General features: G+C 37.9%; 1 protein-coding gene across 12 annotated transcripts in view; it reads right to left on the bottom strand.

The window, feature by feature from the left end:
- CAPRIN2 (caprin family member 2) overlaps window positions 1-18679 on the bottom strand; it is a 41267-nt gene extending 22588 nt beyond the window's left edge. For 5 of the 12 annotated variants that reach the window (XM_068562093.1, XM_068562092.1, XM_068562090.1 and 2 more), the window contains exons 1-7: window positions 18489-18679; window positions 17095-17360; window positions 15055-15117; window positions 7713-7799; window positions 3661-3899; window positions 2327-2409; window positions 118-285 (exon numbers count right to left, since the gene is read on the bottom strand). In XM_068562093.1, coding sequence (XP_068418194.1) covers window positions 118-285; window positions 2327-2409; window positions 3661-3899; window positions 7713-7799; window positions 15055-15117; window positions 17095-17346 — 892 coding nt within the window. In that variant the 5' untranslated portion in view covers window positions 17347-17360; window positions 18489-18679. Of the gene's footprint in view, window positions 1-117; window positions 286-2326; window positions 2410-3660; window positions 3900-5184; window positions 5260-7712; window positions 7800-15054; window positions 15118-17094; window positions 17361-18488 lie in introns of all 12 variants that reach the window. The other 7 variants (XM_068562088.1, XM_068562087.1, XM_068562095.1 and 4 more) reach the window with 3 other exon arrangements.
- Between the last annotated feature and the right edge of the window lie 1192 nt (window positions 18680-19871).

The following is a 19871-nucleotide window of genomic DNA, read 5'->3' on the forward strand; positions in this document are numbered from 1 at the left end:
AAGTAAAGATTTCCATGCATGTAGAAAATAAAATAATCATTTTACAGTGATTTGACTCATTTTGGTTAAGTGTTAAAAATGCAACCACTATAAAGAATTTCAGAGATCACAACAAACCTGACTCTTTGACAGATTCAGTCTTCGATAATTGTTTTTTCTTCTCTGATTTTATTAGCATTTCTTCCTCCAGTGATACCTCTTTCTCCTTAGCATTTTTTGGAACTGGGATACTTTCAAAATAGCCTGAGTTCAGCAATTTAGATAGTAGATCTTTCATGTGTTTGTCTAAGAAAGAGTGATTAAGACTTAGTTATCACATAGCCTAATAGTTCATGGAAAATTATTTGGACTAGAAATCCTTATATAGTTTTATCCTAGTTGTAGTATGTCATTATAACAGTCTACACTGGGGGTATTCAAAGAACTGGTTGTACCATGAAAAGGAAATATGCAGTCCATCGTTACGTCATGCTGAAGCAATATAAATTTTAAAAATCAGAATCCCAAAGTTTAGCAAGTCACTTAAGTTTTCCTGGGCCTCCATTTCCACCATTTGAAAAATGGCTAAAAATCAGAGACTCCAATCAAGGACTCTATCTAGTATGTTATAAAAGCACACATCTATTCCCTGAGCTGGGAGAAAAGTGATTTCTCCCATCTGCCCCCAAGACATGACAAAAAGCAATTATTCTACCTTCCCCAAGTAATTAAGGCTTTAAGAGAAATAAACAACACAGTTCCTCAAACATAAACTTCAGAAAAACCTATTTTGGACAACCTCTAAAGAATTTTTAAAGTATAAAATTCCATGATTAAGATTTTACTCTTGAGTTATGCTATATTTCACTGCTAGCACATCACCATTTGATGATCAAGAAAAATCTTAAAATGATGTTATTAAAGTCACTGCACCATAAATAGGTCTGAAGTCTATTTTATTTTTAATATCCACTAAAAACATAATTCCCAGATTAAGCAGAGCTCTCATACTTGATTTGGGTCTACTATTCCTTTCACAGGAATACTATGACACAGATGACCTTTTTTTTTTTTTTTAAATCAAATTTGAGGTATAATTTACAAAATTCACATTTTAAGTGCACAGTTTTAACAGATGTTAACAGTCATGTTACTTCCACCATAACCATGATACAGAACATCTTAAACAACTCAGAAAGTTCCCTTATGCCCCTTTTATAATCAATCTCCTCCCCCTACTCCCTGGCAACCACTGACCTACTATCGTTCTAGTTATGTCTTTTCTAGAATTTCATATAAATGGAATCATACAATATGTACTCATTTTTTGTCTGGCTTCTTTCACTCAGCATAATTATTTTGAGATTCATACATGCTGTTGCAGTATCAATAGTTCATTCCTTTTTTCATTGCTGAGTAGATTCCATTGCATGAATATATCACATTTTGTTTATTAATTATCAGTTGGTGTACATCCGGGCTGTGTTCAATTTGGGACTATTATGAATAAGCTGGTATGAACATTCATGTACAAGTACTCATGTGAATGTATGTTTTCAATTCTCTCGGGTACTAGAAGTGTAATAGCTTGGTTACATAGTAAGTGCATGCTTAATTTTATAAGAAACTAACAAACTAGTTTCCAAAGTATTTGTATCATTTTGCATTCTAGCCAAGCAATAAATTTCTGTGGTTTAAACTTGAAAGTACTTAGAAATTGAGATAGTTATTCATACTTAAATATTTTTTAAAAGGAAGCAATCACTAGTAACAAAAATGTTTACCAGCTTCCAATGAGTCTTCATTACCCTAAACTAGTACACAAAACTGTGTACTTCACGTCCAAACATTTGTACTTGGTCATTTGGCCAAAGCCTATCTAGGAAGCCAAAAGGACTCTTTCTCTCCAGATCATTTCCAGACCAATAGACAACAATGTTTCAATAGACTATGTAGCCAAGTCATTCTTATTTTCTTAAGCAGATCTGGTAGATAAGCCTTGATATTAACAATATGTGGATTTAAGATTTGTAAATAGAACAGGTACTACCACTCACAATAGAGAACTGAACCCCAAAACGGTCAAGCACTAGTCCCTAGCTCTTGTTCCCAAATCACAGTGACTCGTCACCTCAAAACTCTCCCTAGGCTCCATTTTAGTGAGTACAATTATACAACAGCTGCTTTTAACAGAACTAAACAAAGATATCATTCTGCCAATGAATCTAGTATTGTCAGACATGTAAGTTCTGATGGACTGACACAGTTTTGGCCCTCAATATCATACTAAACTCCTAGACATAAAGTTTAGTATTTACTGCATAAGTCCAGAGTAGAGAAAACTCACATGTCGTTCCTACCACTGCTTTCTCACTACCTTCCAAAAGGTCCCAAAAGTACAAGGATGACTGCTCCATCTGGTCTTCAACACTGACAAGGAAAAGCAGCAGCAGAACAAAGTGGCTTTAGAGGCACATATATTTATATACGGAGCAGTACAATTTATACAATATAATCCATCAACAATTAAGACATTCAATGTTAATTATGTGGTTTTTTACTCTTTGGAAATGAAAAATTGAAATTTTATAAAAGATGACTAAATACCCATTTATGGATTTCAAATGTAAGCATTTTTCCTTAAAACTAAAATAAAGATTTTACCAAATACAGCTATCAAGGAATAGACCAAAAAGAGTTTAAAGCAATCAGTGTGGTATCCTTCATTATCAAGTGTATGTCCTAGATTTTAAAAAACCGTGGAATGGAAATATTAAGAGCCGCATTTGTCTTTAAAGAGAGCAGCTCATTTTTCAAATTGTTTCACTTATATTTCACATATTAAAGTAAGCTACATTCCTTAGATCTACCAAAGTGAAGCCAGAGAAGGAAGCATCCAAATAGGTAATGATGATGGAATAGACTATTGGGATGGGAATAAATATATATATATGGCTATATATAGGTAATTAAGAGTTTTATCAGGTTTCTTCCTGCACTGATAGGGCTAATTTCTAAAGCAGTTGAAATCTAACTGCTTTTGCATGGCTAACAGACACAGCATTGAAACAACCTGTATCTAACAAACCAAAAGCATAGAGCTTCTGCTCATTAGCTGATTCACTCCATCTAAGCAAAAACAGTAAATAGACACTGTAGGAGAAAAAAATTGGGTTGCCTCAATTTGCTGGTTTTATATTTTAAATTATCAGATTGGTTTCTCAGTATTTACTCACAGCCTAAAAAGAACACTAAATAATTCTTACTTTGACAGTTTAGTGATACTAATCAAGTTAAATTTTATTCACCTCCACTTAAGTACAGCAGTAGTAAGGAGGCAAAGACTCTCAGGTAACACAACAGCCTGATATAATTACAAAAAAATTTTTAAGAATATACATAATTAGTATTATGGTTAATACCTATGTAAGGTTAAAACTTGATCAGACATTTTAAAAATCAGTGTTACAATAAATAAGCAGGTTAATGAGATCATTCAAATTCACTTTCTTACTAGACAGGCTATCAACCTCGTGAGAGTCTGAGCAGGCCAACGTCTCCAAAGCTGAATATATATATATATATATACACATACACACATACATATACATATATACATGCTGAAAAGCTAGACTAAAGTGTCATATGTCCTGTTTCAGGAAAATATTTTCATTAACTTACCTCAGACTTTCATTTCTTTCAGGACAGGTCAATTTTGAAAATTTAATGAGGTAGTCAAGTTCTTTTAAAGGCAAATACACTGCACCATTCAAGCCCCCTTTGAAGTCTTTCTGTACATGTTCCTGCATCAAGTTCTGTAATACATACTGAACTTGAAGTATAGTGCGAAGCTTCTTCTTCTCAGCCTCAAGTTTTAGCATGTGCTCCCTTCTCTGGGCTTTCTTCTGCGCTTTAAGCAGCTGTTAAAACAAACGCTAATTAAGGCTGACAACTCTCCACAACCCATACTAGCAATCCATTAGTCTACAAAAGTCTAATCCCAAAGAGTTGAGATCAGATGATAAATCTCAAATATATAACACTGACTGTGAAACTGACAAGGTCATTTAACCGCCTGCTTGCTTTTTGAGCTAAAGAAGTCACCGAGTACTTAGCTGGTTTGTCTCAGCTAACCAAAGCTAAAGAAGTCCAAATATGTGACTCTCAACCCCAGGCTGAATCTAGTACCTCTACTATCACCATGATGAGAAGCAAAGTACCTATCATTAATGTCCATATTAATCACAAGGTTTTACTTTTCCATATTATGTATACCAAGCCTTTTTAGGCTAAATATTTTAAGAAAATGCTTCAGTTTAGTTTGGGTTTTTTTTTAAATCTTATGTTCCAGGGGAAGAGTATTCAAAATGGTTGATTTTCAACCAACCAAAGAAGACTGCTTAAAGCATAAGGAATTGAAAACCAAACAGAAATAAAATGTCTTACAAATGTAATGCCAAAAAAACAGCCACAGCAAACAGGGGTTTTTTTAAGCAAAATTGAGAGAGATTTTCATAATAGTTTGTCATGGAAACACACATGGAAAATTAGTGGAATATAAGTTTTCCCTCAGATGAGTGTGTGTGTGTGTGTGTGTGTGTGTGTACACTGAGCAGCTCCGAGTCTACTCTAAAGCTTACAACTGTAATACCTTAAAGTCTGATATAATACGTGGGTCCCAAAAGTGGCTTCTCATTTGTAAAATACCAATAACAAAAAGTACCATCTATTTCCACTGAGAAACCCAAAAGGTCTTTTCTCCCCATAGGTGCTTTTCTGTTTGTAATGTTTACATCATACTGGATATTTTCCAAGGTATGAAAATCAAGATAACAAAAAAAAAACAAAACAACTTTTTGATTTTTCCTATAGATGAGTTAAAGTACTTTGATTCAGCATCAACATTTAAAACTCTAAGAGACGTTCATAAATCCTAATCAAGACGGGGGTTAAAAAAAAAAAAAAACCTCAGGAAAAAGATTCATTAGGCATTATTAATTCCTTTCTACAGGGTATGAAAGCAACTTAATCAATATGACTTGTGCTACTACCAGGGACAAGAGACAATGGCTGAAGATAAAATTTTAAGAGTGAGAAATGGACTGGTTGGGGGTTACGTGGGCAAGGGTATTTTCTTCAGGATGGCAAAGGCTCAGAAAAGCTTTTTCCAAGACCTTAATATGGACTTACACCAATAACACTTACCAAACTCAGCTTCTGCTTGAGAGGAGGAAAGACGATAGAGGTGGCAATTCTAGCTCTCCAAGACAGTGGGATTCCCTTGGACACAGATTCATGATGGTATAAGAAAAGGCAATTGGTGCTGAGGACATCTTCAGGACTATATCACATGATTACCTCAGCTCTCTCTTTGGCCACCTCCCAGGGCTGGATTAGGTGTTCTTAAGGGCTCAGGTCACTCTGAACTTCCCCTATCAAAGTATCTATTACATGAAATGCTTATCTTTTTCTTTAGCTGCATCCCCCTTACGCTTCAGCTCCATGATGACAGGGACCATATCTCTGTTGTTCACCAGTATATCACTAGTACCCAGCATAGAGTCTGACACATGACAGGACCTCAAATATTTATTGATTCTATCAGGTATCAAGCAAGAAACATGCTGTCTCCTAGGTCATAATCAGATGTCATGAAAACCACTGACAGCAGCCTATTCTTATTTATGTGGAAACTAAGGAATCAGGTTACTTCTCTTCTTTCAGTTGAAAACTGATTTAGAAAGAAGAAGATATGAAGTAAACTGCTGTCAACCAATAGCACCCAACCATAAAATTTATTTTCTGAACCATGACTTAGAATGATAAATCCCCAAAGGACAAAGCTCATATCATGAAGATAAAGAGAGATGTGGTGGGCTGAAGGCTTCCAACTTTAGTTTGAAGGGAAAGAAGAAGATGTTACACAAACTGCAAAACAGGCTATCATAGAAGAGGTCTGACAAAAGAAAGAGTTTAGCGAGAAAAAAAAAAGCCCCCAAATTCCTAGGCTGGAAGGTACTTCGCTATAAAAATAGTGAACCTTGGACTTCCCTGGTGGTGCAGTGGTTAAGAATCTGCCTGCCAATGCAGGGGACACGGGTTCGAGCACCAGTCCGGGAAGATCGCGCATGCCACAGAGCAACTAAGCCCGTGCGCCACAACTACTGAACCTCTGCTCTATAGCCCACACGCCACAACTACTGAAGCCCGGGCACCTAGAGCCCATGCTCCGCCACAAGAGAAGCCACAATGAGTAGCCCCCGCTCGCCACAACTAGAGAAAGCCCGCACACAGCAACGAAGACCCAACGCAGCCAAAAATTAAATAAATAAATAAATAAATCTATTAAAAAAAAAAAAATAGTGAACCTCCATAGGTGCCTGGCACATGGATGGTGTTTAAAAAAAGATTTAAATCTAAAAAGAACATCATACATTGAAAAAACAACACCTGAGTGGAAAATGAAAATTTGATAGGGTAACTCAGAAAAGAGAGTTAATGGAAATTTTTAAGTATTATAAAAATACACTTCAAACCTCCAACCAGAAGGCAGATATAAAAGATCTTTTTTTTAGCACAATGGACCAAAACTAACTAAACTTAACATATGGGGGGTGGGGGGGCGGGGAATCAATCACACAAGAAAAAAAATAACTTAGAAGTATTGTATCTAAAACAGCCTAGGAGTATTTAACAACTGTGAAACTAACAGAAAGTATTATAATTAAGTGATGAATAAGTAAACACGAGTTAAAGTGTGCTATGGATAACAAAGCTAATATCATCATAGACTTGCATTAACAGAATTATCCAGAAAACAGAAGAAAGTATCTCTATACTACACTATTTTAGGTTTCACAATACCTTTTAAAAGTTAATTAAGTCAGACATCCAGAAGAGAGCAACTCAGAACTATATTTTACAAGGATTAAGATGGCAGCTGTCTTCAGCTTCAGAATGATGTTTTGGGGTTTTTATTTTTTTATTTGTTCTTTTTTGATGCCACAGGAATGGAGAAGAGAATTTTAATTTGCCAAACAAGAAAATATCCAAAAACTGGAAAAGACTATGAGGCATGCTCCCCATCTCAGAAATGAATTCACCAAATTATTTCCTCAACTGGTAGAACATGATCTTTAAAGGGCCATCTAACACTAAGATTCTAAAACAATGAAGAATACTTCATTAATGAATGCTTAAGACTTGACTATTAATTACTGATTAAATCTGTGGAAGAGAAAAGTTTGAGTTGCCAACACAGAGCAATTGAAACAAGCAGTGGGACCAGACTTAACACTATTTAAATTTAAGATGAACCGTAAATTTTCCTGGTAATAACTACCACGCTCTCAAGAAGAGTCTACCAATAATGCTAAACTTACAAGCCTATATAAATTTTCAAGCCTATATTCTAAAATGTCTTTAATAAATGTATCTGTCAAAATAGTTTTCATTCCCCTTCTCAATGATTACCATAATTCCAGAGTGAAATAATACACATTAGATAACTAACACTTTATTCACAATACCTCATATTCAAATAACATTTGTGTTGAGACTCTAGAAATCTGAAAACACTAGTTCTTCAGAAACTATACTCCACCCCACCTCCTCCAATAAAACATAAGCAGGAATTAGATGAACAATAACCAAGCACCATTATCAGACACTGATATTTTCTTCAAGATCAGTGGTTAAATTCGTTTTAGGAAAAGCAAAGAAAACATACTCACATCTTGGCTCAGTCCAGAAAAGGTTTTCTGAAGCTCCTTGGCAAATTCTAAGTTATGCAGCACTTCTTCATATTTCTCAACTGCTTCCTACCGAATAGGATAAAAAAAATCAATTCTGTGAACTTCTAAGTACAAATATCTCAAAATAAGTTCCTTAATAACAGCAGAGGAGATTTAAGACTTTAGGAACTAGCCATTTACTATACATACTCAAAAAAAGTAAGGAGAAAGTATTTAATAGAAGTTACATAAAGTTAAATTTAAAAATTCAATTGTTTATGCTAGAAATCTGAACCGTAATAATAATAATAATAATAATAATAATAATAAAGCTATCTATAAAGTCTAAGGTCAGAGAGGCCTGTGGGTTTTAAGAGCACTGAGCCAATAGGATTCCTCTGTCAATATTCATTCACTACACAAATATATTACACAAGTAGCAGAGTAAGAATCACACAGATGAAAGCAACCTCAAGAAATTTATACTATGGTAGGAAAGACTTGTAAATAATTACTTATAACAGACAAATTAAGTATTGTGACAGAAATATTGTAAATTTTTTTTGGTTTTTTTTGGCCACAACGTGCGGCTTGCGGGATCATAGTTCCCCAACCAGGGATTAAACCCGAGCCCTCAGCAGTGAAAGTGCAGAGTCCTAACCACTGGACTTCCATGGAATTCCCTGTAAATTTAAAGAGGGAAATTTTTCTTTGAGATTTCACAGATGAACAAAGTTGATAATTAGAGAAGGGGTAGGTTTTTTTTTTTTTAATTGGGGTATAGTTGTTTTCCAATGTTGTGTTAGTTTCTACTGTACAGTGAAGTAGAATTCCCTGTGCTATACAGCAGGTTCTCATTAGTTATCTATTTTTTTTTATGGGACTTTACATCAAAGGGCCATTATGAAACAGAACAAGATGGGGAACTTGTCCAATCAGACAAAGGCATATTACAAAGCCTCCATGGTTAAAATAATATAATATTCCACTCTGGGTATCTACCCAAAAGAAATTAAAACATATGCCCACTTAAAGACTTGTAAGTAAATTTATATAGTACATTATTCATTATAGCCCAAAATAAAAACAATCCAAATATTCAGCAACTGGTAAATGGATAAGCAAAATGTGTTATAACCATACAAAGGAATTCTAGTTAGCAATAAAAATAAATGAATTACTGATACATGCTATAACATGGATGAACCTCAAAAACATAATGGTAAGTCAAAAAAGCCGGATGCAAGACTTTATTTTATATGAAATATCCAGAAAAGCCAAATTTATAGATAGAAAGCAAATAAGGGCACAAAAGAGAACTTGAAAGGGTTATAGAAATGTTCTAAAACACAATTGTTGTGATAGCTGCATAACTCTACAAATTTACTATAAATTATTGAATTGTATACTTACAATGGGTTAATGTTATATTTATGATACCTCAATAAAGCTGTTTTTAAAATAATCTGATAGTACTATGTCTTTACAAAGGTACAGAACAATAGGAACTCCTGTGTACTACTTGTCTTAGCATAAATTGGTACAATAATTTTGGAAAATTGTTTAACATTTTTACTATGAAGTTAACTATGGGTATACCCTACAACCCAATGATAGGTATACACCCTGAAGAAATCTTACACCTGTATCTCAATAACACATATAAGACCAATCAAAGTAGAATGCCAAAAAATAAACAACTCAAACATCCATCTATTTACAGATTACTACTAAGTAGAGAAAAGCAAAGGAAATATAGCTACTTGCATCAATATAAAAATCCTGAACATAATGAGCAAAAAAGATAAACTGAAGAATATACAGTATAACATTTATCATAAGTTTCAAAAAAGCAACCCTAACAGATTTAAGAACAACAAATAAGTTCTGTCAAAACAAAAGGAAGGGAATGAGGGGGAAAAAGTTCAAGGTCAGGTTACAGGAAAGAGAGCTCTGTGAAGGAGCTTCAGTGTTGTTGGTAATATACTATTTGGGTTGAGTAGTGGGTTCTGACACTTGCTTTATTATGCATTGTAACTTACATGCAATACTTTGTTTGGACTACATATTTCTTAATAAAACAGGTAGAGAGGCCTTCCAAATACAGAACCAAGAATGCACAGATAACATAACCATATTACACAGTCCTCAAAGGGATGTAAAACTAAAAAGGAATACCACTTCATATCTACTCCCAAATGGTATTAACTTTGACTCAAGAAAAGCAAAATCAAATGGGAACTACCTCGACTTCCCATCATCAAATGTGGATCCATCCTTTCTTTCTCTCTTTCTTTATATAGTGGAGGAGATGTCCTTCCACCTGTGCCCTGGATCCTATTCATTTCTGCCTTCATGGGAGATCTTACTCTGATTCCCTCTTTAATGTCTTGAGCCTCTCCCTCTCTGTTGATGCTGAAACCAGCATTTAACAAGTTCAAGTCTCCCCCAACCTATATAAGAAAAATAAAAAGTGCCGTTCTGGCAACCACATCCTTCCAGTCTCAGACATGCATCAAAAATGCCTACACAGTTTCCATTTCCTCCTCAGCCCTTATCAACCCGGATTGTTTCCACCATTCCACCAGAACTGTCCTGGCTAAAGTCAGCCATGTCAATCCCATCCTTTAAACCTATGGATCTTGTATAGCTCTCATTTCGGTTAACTTCTCAGAAGACTTCAACATAAAGTCATCCTCCTGCTCTACTAAGATCCCTTGTTTTTTTATAACACTAACTTCCCATTTCTCCAGCTTTTTATTTACCGGCAATTTTTCCATTAACTATTCTCACCTCAGTTTTTAAGCACGTATGAAGATAATAGGACCTACATCACAGAGATGTGCAATTTAAATGATTTCATGTTTATAAATCACTCAGAATGATGCCTGGCCCAAAAGTAAGTTCACTATCAATATTTTTAGCCATTATTATCCAAACATGAAATGTCAGATTTCTTTAGCATTCTGTCTTAATGCTTCTTTTCTGCTTTCTACACTCTCACCCGTGATAGTCTCATCTTTTCTCATGGCTTCAATTAGCAGCCATACAGGTGATAGATCTGTAGACTAAACTTCTCTATGCTCCAGACCTTCTCATAAATACTTACTAGATATCTCACCCTTTAATGTTTCACAGTCACATTAAAATCAATGGTCCAAAATTGAGCTCTTTATCCCATCCTCCCAAAATATTCTTCTCTCCCAGTGTTTCCAAGCCCAATAAATGGTTTTGCCATCCACCCAACTGTTCAAGCCAGAAACCTGGAAACCACTCTTGGTTCTTCTCTCTATTCCTACACAGTACCAAGCTATGTAGATTTTACCTCTCAAATCCAACTACTTTATTCAAACCCCTCTGCCACTATCTTGGTACCAGCTCCCAAAAGCTCTGACTTAGACTACAGGTGTAGCAGCTGAAAGCATCAAGTACCCTTGCCTTTTGCTCAAGCACTCACTTGAGTCTCGTTTCTCCGTTTCAAATCCAGACCTGAATCAAAATAGATATTAAAGTTACAAATGGGACTCTAAAAAACTTCATTAAGACACTTTTCTTACTATTTTAAAGCAGAAATCTAAGTTTATGTTAGCAATAGTGAAATCTTAGAAGTCTATAGCTTATTCTCAACAGGTACTTAAGAGTTACTGCCAAAAGAGGTTACATTAGCTAAGCACATATAATCACGCAGATCACAGAAAGCTTTATTTACAGTATTACAAATATCTGTTGGGTTAAAGAAGAAATACAAACTGAATTACAAAATTTCTAGCCAATAATACCAAAAACAGTATCAAATCAAATCTATAGTATCAGCTAAAGCAGTGCTTGAAGTAATAGTCACAGCTTTAAATACATATAGGTTGGGGCGGGGGGGAGGAAACAAATTAAGCACTCAGCTTAAAGATAGAAAATGAAGCAAATAAACCAAAGGAAAGCAAAAAGATAAAAGGCGTAGGAGAGAAAAAATAAAGGTGGCTTTAAGAAAGAATTTTTTTAAGATACTCACTAACTTAATTAATTGAGTAAACGAGGAAATACAACCACACAGTTAGAAATAAACAAAGTAATACAGAAATAGGCTTTTATAAATAATTACTTTGTCCCAATCTTTGCAAATAATTTTTTTAAACTGGATGAAATATTAGTGATTTTCAAGGAAAGGTTTTAAAAAGTTGACTCCAAAAACAATAAAAATCTAAACAGATCAATTTTCAAAGAAAAAATGGAGAATATTTTCAAAGCACTCCCACCCAAAAAAGAACCAGGCTGATAGTTTGAGAACATTTCAACCAAACTTTAAAGTACTATGGAAACACTGACACCATATTAATAAAGGATGAACAGCCAGAGCCCAGATGTTTAGGGCAGTGAAACTATTCTGTATGTTACTATAACAGTGGATACATGCCATTACGTATTTGTCAAAACCCAGAGAATGAGTTGAACCCTAATGTAAGCTATGGACTTTGATGATGATGTGTCAATGTAGATTCAATTGTAACAAATGTACCACTCTGGTAAGGACCGTTGACAGCTAAGAAGGCTGTGCATGTGTGGTGGGGTCAAGGGGTACACAGGAACTCTCTCTACTGTCAGCTCAATTTTACTGTGAATCTAAAGCTGCCCAAAAAATAAAGTACACTAAGAAAAAAAAAAAGAAGCAAAAATAAAGGCTCCAAAAGTATCTATATTAAGCCAAACTGTATACAGGCTTAAAGAAACTATGGACAAATATAAAGTAATCTATTAGAATCATTATTTTGTAAGATGAGAACTGAACAGAGGAAGGACAGGGTGAAAGAAAAACTGTATCTTTTTTAATATTTCCTGATTTCTAAACTATGTGAATTACTTCCAACTTTAAAAACTAAACTTAGAGCTTTTAAATTAAGTACTATACTACTGACAACAGTTCTCCGAGGGGTCAGATTATAGATTTTTTTTCTTCTGACTCATCTGCATTTTCTAAATTTCTACCTTAAGTATATATTCCCTGCATGAGGAGATGTTATTTCTCAAAAGTACCACTAACTATATACTCAATCACACCTAAAAACCTAATATTCAATCATTTTATATTTAGTAAATCTATATGTAATAAATATTTAAATGCCTACCATATGCTATAAACCATTCTAAGTACTAGGAAAACAACAGTGAACAGACAAAATCTCTACTTTAATGGAACTTACAGTGTAAGGGAAGGAGAGATAAAACTTTACAGTTTGTTGGAGAAGCACTTTTATTAAGAAAATTAAAGCAAGGAAAGGAGCAAAGGAATGTGAATGGGGGAATGGAGGTATGGTATTGTCAGGACATATGTTACCAAGATGACCTTCAAATAAAAAGCTGAAGGAGGTTGGGAATGGAGCCATTTAGACATCTGGGGGAAAAAAGCATCCCAGGCAGTAAGAACAGCACATGCAAAAGCCCCGAAGTAGAAGTGTGGCTGGGATGTTTGAGGACCAGCGAGAAGGCCAGTGTTGCTGGGATGAAGCCAGCAAGAGAGAGAAGTGCAGGAAATGCAATAAAGATGTAAAAGGAAGTGGCGAGCATATTTCGTAGGGCCTTATAGGACATTTTGCCACCATGATGGGAACCAATAGGGAGGGACTTTTGAGCAGAGGAATAACCATCTGACTTGTATTTGAAAAGAATTACTGAGGCTACTATGTTAAGAATAGACTTGGAGAGAGAGCAGAAATAGAAAAACCTGTGAGGAAGCTGTCACAGTAATGCAGATGAAAGGTGATGTGGTGTGGAACAGGAAGGCAGAAGCAGAATTTATGAGAATGGTCTGTTTCTGGATTTATTTTGAAGGCAGAATTGACCAGACTTGCTGATGGGCTAGATATGAGGTATGAGGAGAAAAATGAGAAATTCTCCAAGGTTTTGGGCAACTCCATCCTTCTAATTCATCAAGCCATTAACTGACATAGTGAAGGTTAAAGGAGGAACAGGTTCTGGGAAGCAGAATGAAGTCAAAGATGTCAAAGACAACTGGACATAAGAATCCAGAGTTCAGAGGACTGATCTATCGGCAATATAAATTTGGCATTTGTCAGGATATTACTTAAGAAATCAAAGTTAATACTATAGAAGCAACATGTAGTTGTGAAGGAAGTAATGAAATGCTGAGATTAAAGTTCACCTGGCTGGAGCTCTGAAATATAGCGTATCCTCGACATTTCTTACAGAGCTATCATGAGAACCACCAACCTCCCCACTCCCATCCCCTATGTTTCCCCAAAGTCAAAAACACTACTGTAACAGAACATTTCCTCCAAGGGTATTTACACAAAGGGACGTTTCATCACTTTAAAAGTTATTGAATATACCATGACTACTTAAAAACAAAGCCATGTTGAAACGCTGAATGTCCAGCTAAGTCCTTTCACCAGCTATCTAAGCACATCATTCTCGGAGCTCAGACAATTCAAATCTGTGCCTCAGCAAAACTGTAATTTACTACATCACAAAAATTCGAGGTCAGTGAAGAAGGGCCAATATGGCAAGGGAAAAGCCCTTGAATACCAGGACCTATGATTCACAACCAAAAATTTTAGTTAAAAAAGATAAAAGACAATAGATCTACAAGCTAGATCGCATAAGTTTTAGATTAATTTTGTCCCCATCTTAGCCAGGAGATGTGATCAGGTCAAAATGGCAAACATCAACAAAGCATTTTTTAAATTTTCCATATTGCAAAAACTCTCCTTCACCACATTAGATAAAATTTGCAATTACCAGGTATACCATGGGCAAGGTAAACAGTATTTTTAAATGTGGTAAATAGTAAATGTTTATAGTAAGATTTTTTTTAAAAAAAGGCCCAATATCTATCTATCAGATAAACATGCCTCCTGAGAAGGAACATGGCAATTCAGGATAGAAAAGCAGGGAGAAACCATCAAAGGAATTAGGGGGAAGCAACTAGAGAAAACCAAGGCAAGCTATAGTAAATATTCTTTTATATTTTAGAGCAGAGAGATGTTAGGTTTAGAAAAGTAGAAAGCTAGATGATTCCCTGCTCTTCTCCTTTAGTCCACTCTAGTGAAAGGTTAATTTAAATCCATACGTCAACTCTTAGTGATAGTCTACATTTTCCCTCTTATTTGACAACACACACCCCCATCTGTACACCATCTACTAGTGCAAAAGATACTTCTTTAAGTCAAAGCTATGAGATCTAATAGGTGAAGACAAAGTCTTTTGAAAAATCCAGTGGATTCTCACTCTTCTTTTTTAGCCTATCAAATCTTTGGTCTCCCCCAAACTCATCTAGAGTTTTACTAAGAAAAGAAAATCAGTAGGTCTGGCCAAAGGATCATAAACCACTTACCAACTGGTCTGGATTAAGTTGCTCTCCATTTTTCAGGCGATCCTTGTAATCTTCCAGTTTGAGCTACAAAAGAGAAACTTGGTATCTACTACAACCTGATATAAAATTCTGAAACAAACTACATACCAGACTGTTCCTTATGAAAACAAAGTTCTTGAAGTTAGCTATCAATCTGTAAGAATAACATTTTACTACGAGGCAAGCAGCAATTGTAGATGAGTTCCAGTCAGGCAAAAAAATATTACCCACAATCAACATTAGTCTGGAATTACAAAAGTTAAGCAGTAATAAAACCCTTTTCTCTTAATGGCCTCTATAATTAGACTACGTGACACACAGGGATTTAATCAATCATATGCTCCTAACCCAGTGGTGCTCAATCAGGGACAATTTTGTCCCCCAAGGATAGACGACAATGTCTGGAGATATTTTTGGTTATCACAACTTGGGGGATGGGAGGGAGGAAGAAGGTGCTACTGGCGTCTTGTGGGTAGAGGCCAGGGATGCTGCTGAACATCCTACAGTGCAAAGGACAGCCCCCCACAACCAAGAATTATCCAGCCCAAAATGTTAATAGTGTTGAGGCTGAGAAGTCCTACTCTAACCTCACACTGAAACTGTTACCTGTTGAATTATGTAGGCATTTGTTCAATAGGAAACTTTCTAATAGAAGTACAGAAATGTAAAATACTTCTTTTCTAGAATTATAGTAGCCTCGACTTGAAGCTATTTTTCATATAAAATTTCTCATAAAGTAAACAGATGACAAATTAATTGCATTTATTGTCCACATAATAATGACATGACCCTTTATGGTATTCTAAAAGCAATGTTTAGGCTCCTTCCATATTGGCTTGATAGCTTTAAAATGCTTTTCCAGAAGCTTGAAACAAATGTGTAAGTACTGACCAGATTGGTATTCAAAATTAAAGAGGCATTATAGTCAAGCTGAAGAGCATAATTATACATATATATGTAGTTCCTCCACCTGAGGTAAGACATTAGTGAGTCTATCAATAGATCCTGCTTTGACTAATTTCCCACAGTGGCAGGGAATTTGTGCTGACCCAGGCACACTCACCTTATCACACTTGTGATCAACTGCATGCATTCAAAAGACAACTGGTGAGAGCTAGGGCTACAGAGAAGCTACTAGGAACTGGCTCGTCTTCACTACCTTCCTAGTGTGTGTGTTAGTGGGGGGAGGGGTCCTGAGGGAGGGGAGAAGGGGAAGGAAAAAAGAGTCAACCGGACTCTTAAAAATCTCTTCACCTTCCTCCATTAAAAGCAACTTTCCTAAGGTTTAACTAGGTCTTGGCATAATAATATTTAAGAGTTCCTAGGTCCAGATAGTTATTAACTCACCTTACTATCACAAGCAAAAGAGGATCATGACACAACAAAGCTACGTGCAGTACCGTTTCACAGGCTACATGACTCAGGAAATGAAGAATGATTTGGATCTTTACATCAGCATTTACTGTAACGTTAGGCTGATTATAACCCTGAGTATCTTCACAAGGCTCTCTACAATGCTTTCACCTACCAATCTTAAACGATCGCCTAGCAACACAAAAATTAGTGCTAAAACATTTTCTGGCTCTACCATCATTAAAGCTTCCAAAGACTGCAGCAGCTATACTGCAATATCAACTGCTGCAGAAAGTCACAAGGAAAACAAGCTAAAAAATTCAGACTACTACTCATTTATGAAAAGAAACATTAATACTACACTCAAGGAATTAATCTGACATAAAGTAGCCAGCCCTTCAAGTATTTCAACAGTAGCATGTATAATAATTTTACTATGAAGAATATTTTTATTCATTCTGACAAATCAAACAGAAAATGTTTAATACAGCCAATATTTAGCCCACTTGTACATTTTAGCCAGCTAAATCTCAAGGTTACTTAAATCTTTAGGAAAAATATCTTTAGGAAGAATACCTATGAGCCCTGATAGAAAGCAAAAATGCCAGTTCCTTAACCCTTATTTAAGATGGTGCATATACAGGGCTGGGAGAAAAAAAAAATAGTTACCTTCTTTTTCTCGATGTTTCTGATTTTGTGTTTAAGGCATATGAGTCCATTATCAATATATGTCTCATATGCTTGGGAAGGAGAGGCAGCAGAACTGAGAGCAGGCTGCAAGGGGCTCATGGCCCGCTGGCTTTCCCCATGCTGACTGTGGTTCACTTGGGGCCTGGCTGACTTCATATTCCCCTCTTTTCCCTCCTCCGAATGGCCTGAAGGTGACTGGTAACCAAAAGGAGATGAAGAGAGTTGCACCATTGAAACAGATGAGGCTGAAAGAGAGAAGAAAAAAAATAAGTTAAGTATAAAAGTAAATTACGACTAGAGGCTTTAAATTCCCTGAAAAGTCTAGACCCACGCCCTCAAAATTCTCTTCCACAGAAGTGAGCTCAAAACCTAATGATGCTTTAAATACCACACTTCCATTTCACTACCTTGAAGGCAATTAGTGCCACGCACTGGCGCCTTTACGTAGGCAAAAATCTACAATATGGGGGACGTTTCCAGAAATTCAATTTCCCACATAGGGAGGAAGAGCCGCTAATCAATCAGTGGCTTCAGAGCTGAGGGCAATCCACATATTGAATAATTTCTATGGTCAAGTGATGACACACAAAAAATAAGCCTTCCCCATCGGGACAAGGCAGCCATTCGAAACTCTCTACATTATCCCTCACCACGAGCCCCGACCCCAATCACTAACAACGACTTTTAAAAGAAAATCCCGAACACACACACAATTCTTTTAGAGCTCTCATTCACTAAGTGAAGAGAAACTTCTTGAACAAGAATGCTAACTTCCCTTTGATTGCTCTGGGGCCTATAAAGCAAGTCCGTCACTACTGGACATTTGGAGCCAGGTACTCTCTGAAACTGCGACCGCCCCGAGTTGGTGTTCAGTTTTGTTTAGACTAACCGATAACCACTCACATCCAACCGGTTTAAGGGCTCATCCTGGCGAGTCTTACACCGCCCCGACCGTGGCCCTAGCTCCCCCTCCACCACCGCGCATCGGCGCTATTCCCCCCACTCCCCTTGAGGAGCATCCCCAAAGCAAGGGCACAACAGGCCCCAGGCAGCCGGCGCGGATCCCAAGCCCCTGCAGGGCCCGGGCGAGAGGCGCTTCTACGCGGCGGGCCCTCGGAGCCCCGAAGGCAGCGACCCCCGCCCTCCCCACAGTCCTCCGGACGCCGAAGCACACGGCCGGGGCCACTTCTGCAGGTGCCTCTAGGAGGCCGACCTGCAGTAAGACGCACGGGCCACCTGCCCTCCAGGGCCCCGCCCCGAGGATGCCAAGCCGCCCCTGCACTCACGGCGGCGGCCGCCCAACCCTGCCCACCCACGCCGGCCGGCCACCTGCCCCCGCGCCGCCGACCCAGGCCGCGGCAGCCAGGCTTCACCTCCGCAAGACGCCGAGGCCGCTGCCGCCGCCGCTGCCGCAGCACGGGCCCGCCTTCGAAAGCCGGCGGGAGCCAGGAGAGCTGCGGAGGTGGACCGGCGCCACCCCGCACTCGCGTCTCCTCCTCCTGTCTCCTCCCTCTCCCTTCCCAGTCCTCGCAGGCGGCGTCTGCGGCGCCGGACGCCCAGCCGACTTAGCCGCTCTCACCTAGGCCCGCCCTCAACCCCGCACGGGGCTTATATAGGCGCGCCCCTCCCCCACCCGCTCTCCCAGCCTCGGGCCGCCGCTGCCTCCTCCTTCCGGTTCCCCGGCCCTGCAGCCGCCGGCCTCCGCCCGGGGGGCGTTTGCGCCAGGCCCAGCTGCGGCGCGAAGTCGGTCGCGAGAGGGCGCGTTCTCCCAGCGATTGCGCAGATTGCGGGGCACCAGGTGGGCCTGCTGAGTCGCCGGGAGCTGGCGGGCCGCAGACCCGGCAGCCCTACCCGACCTTGCTGATTGCATCCAGTAACAATTGGATGTGCGACCTTGAGCAGGTGATTTCGATCACTCGAAAAGCGCAGTGAGCCCTTTGTGGAATTGCCAGTTAAACCGAGCTTGAGCCTCTGGTGGTTTAGGTGGGCACTCTTGAAATGCAGGGATGCCTTTGCCCCCCAGATTCCATCCTTCACAGTAGGATGGGGAAAAATCACCGTTTCCTCAGAAAGGACAGCATGTAAGAGCAGAATGCTCCAAACCAGCGTTGCCGTAAAAACGGAGTGGGTGACTCCGCAACCTTCAGTAGCAAGATTTTATTTAGGCTGTGTCATTTGTTGCTTTGAAACATTAATTCGTTGTCACTCAGAGAAAAAGCTGATAAAAATCTTGGTAAGGTTGCATCAAATTAAGAGAAAAGGCTGGAAATACATCAGTGTTTCTGAAGGAAGGTATGTGTTTCTCATACCAAAAGAATAAGAGGGGAGGAAAAAAAAAAAAAAAGAACAGGAATACCTACCGTGTGTCCAGCTATTACACCAAATAGAATTGTTTTAGGTCCTGTCCTTGGGGCTCTGATAAAAATTATTTAGACTAGCAAGAGAAGAACAGAGAAAAATCAGAAGTATAATTAAGGAAACCAAAGTCCAGTTTAAAAAGTGTTGGGGAAACCTACACAAAAATTATCATGATTTTTAACATTTCTTGATACAGTATTTTGCCAGTTATTATCTGTGTTCTTTTCAGTCTCTGGTAACCTATTGTACCTTAATGTTGCATTTTAGCTTTGAATCTCTGAATTCCATATGTGACCTTGAGGGTCAGACAAATACTGCACTGTCCATTTGTTTCATTGTTTACAACGAGAGATAGAGCAGAAGCTGCTTAACGTGAGGGGAGGAAGAAAAAAGTGGAC

The sequence above is a fragment of the Eschrichtius robustus genome, chromosome 13 (genome assembly GCF_028021215.1).
Source record: "Eschrichtius robustus isolate mEscRob2 chromosome 13, mEscRob2.pri, whole genome shotgun sequence".
Lineage (NCBI taxonomy): Eukaryota > Metazoa > Chordata > Mammalia > Artiodactyla > Eschrichtiidae > Eschrichtius > Eschrichtius robustus.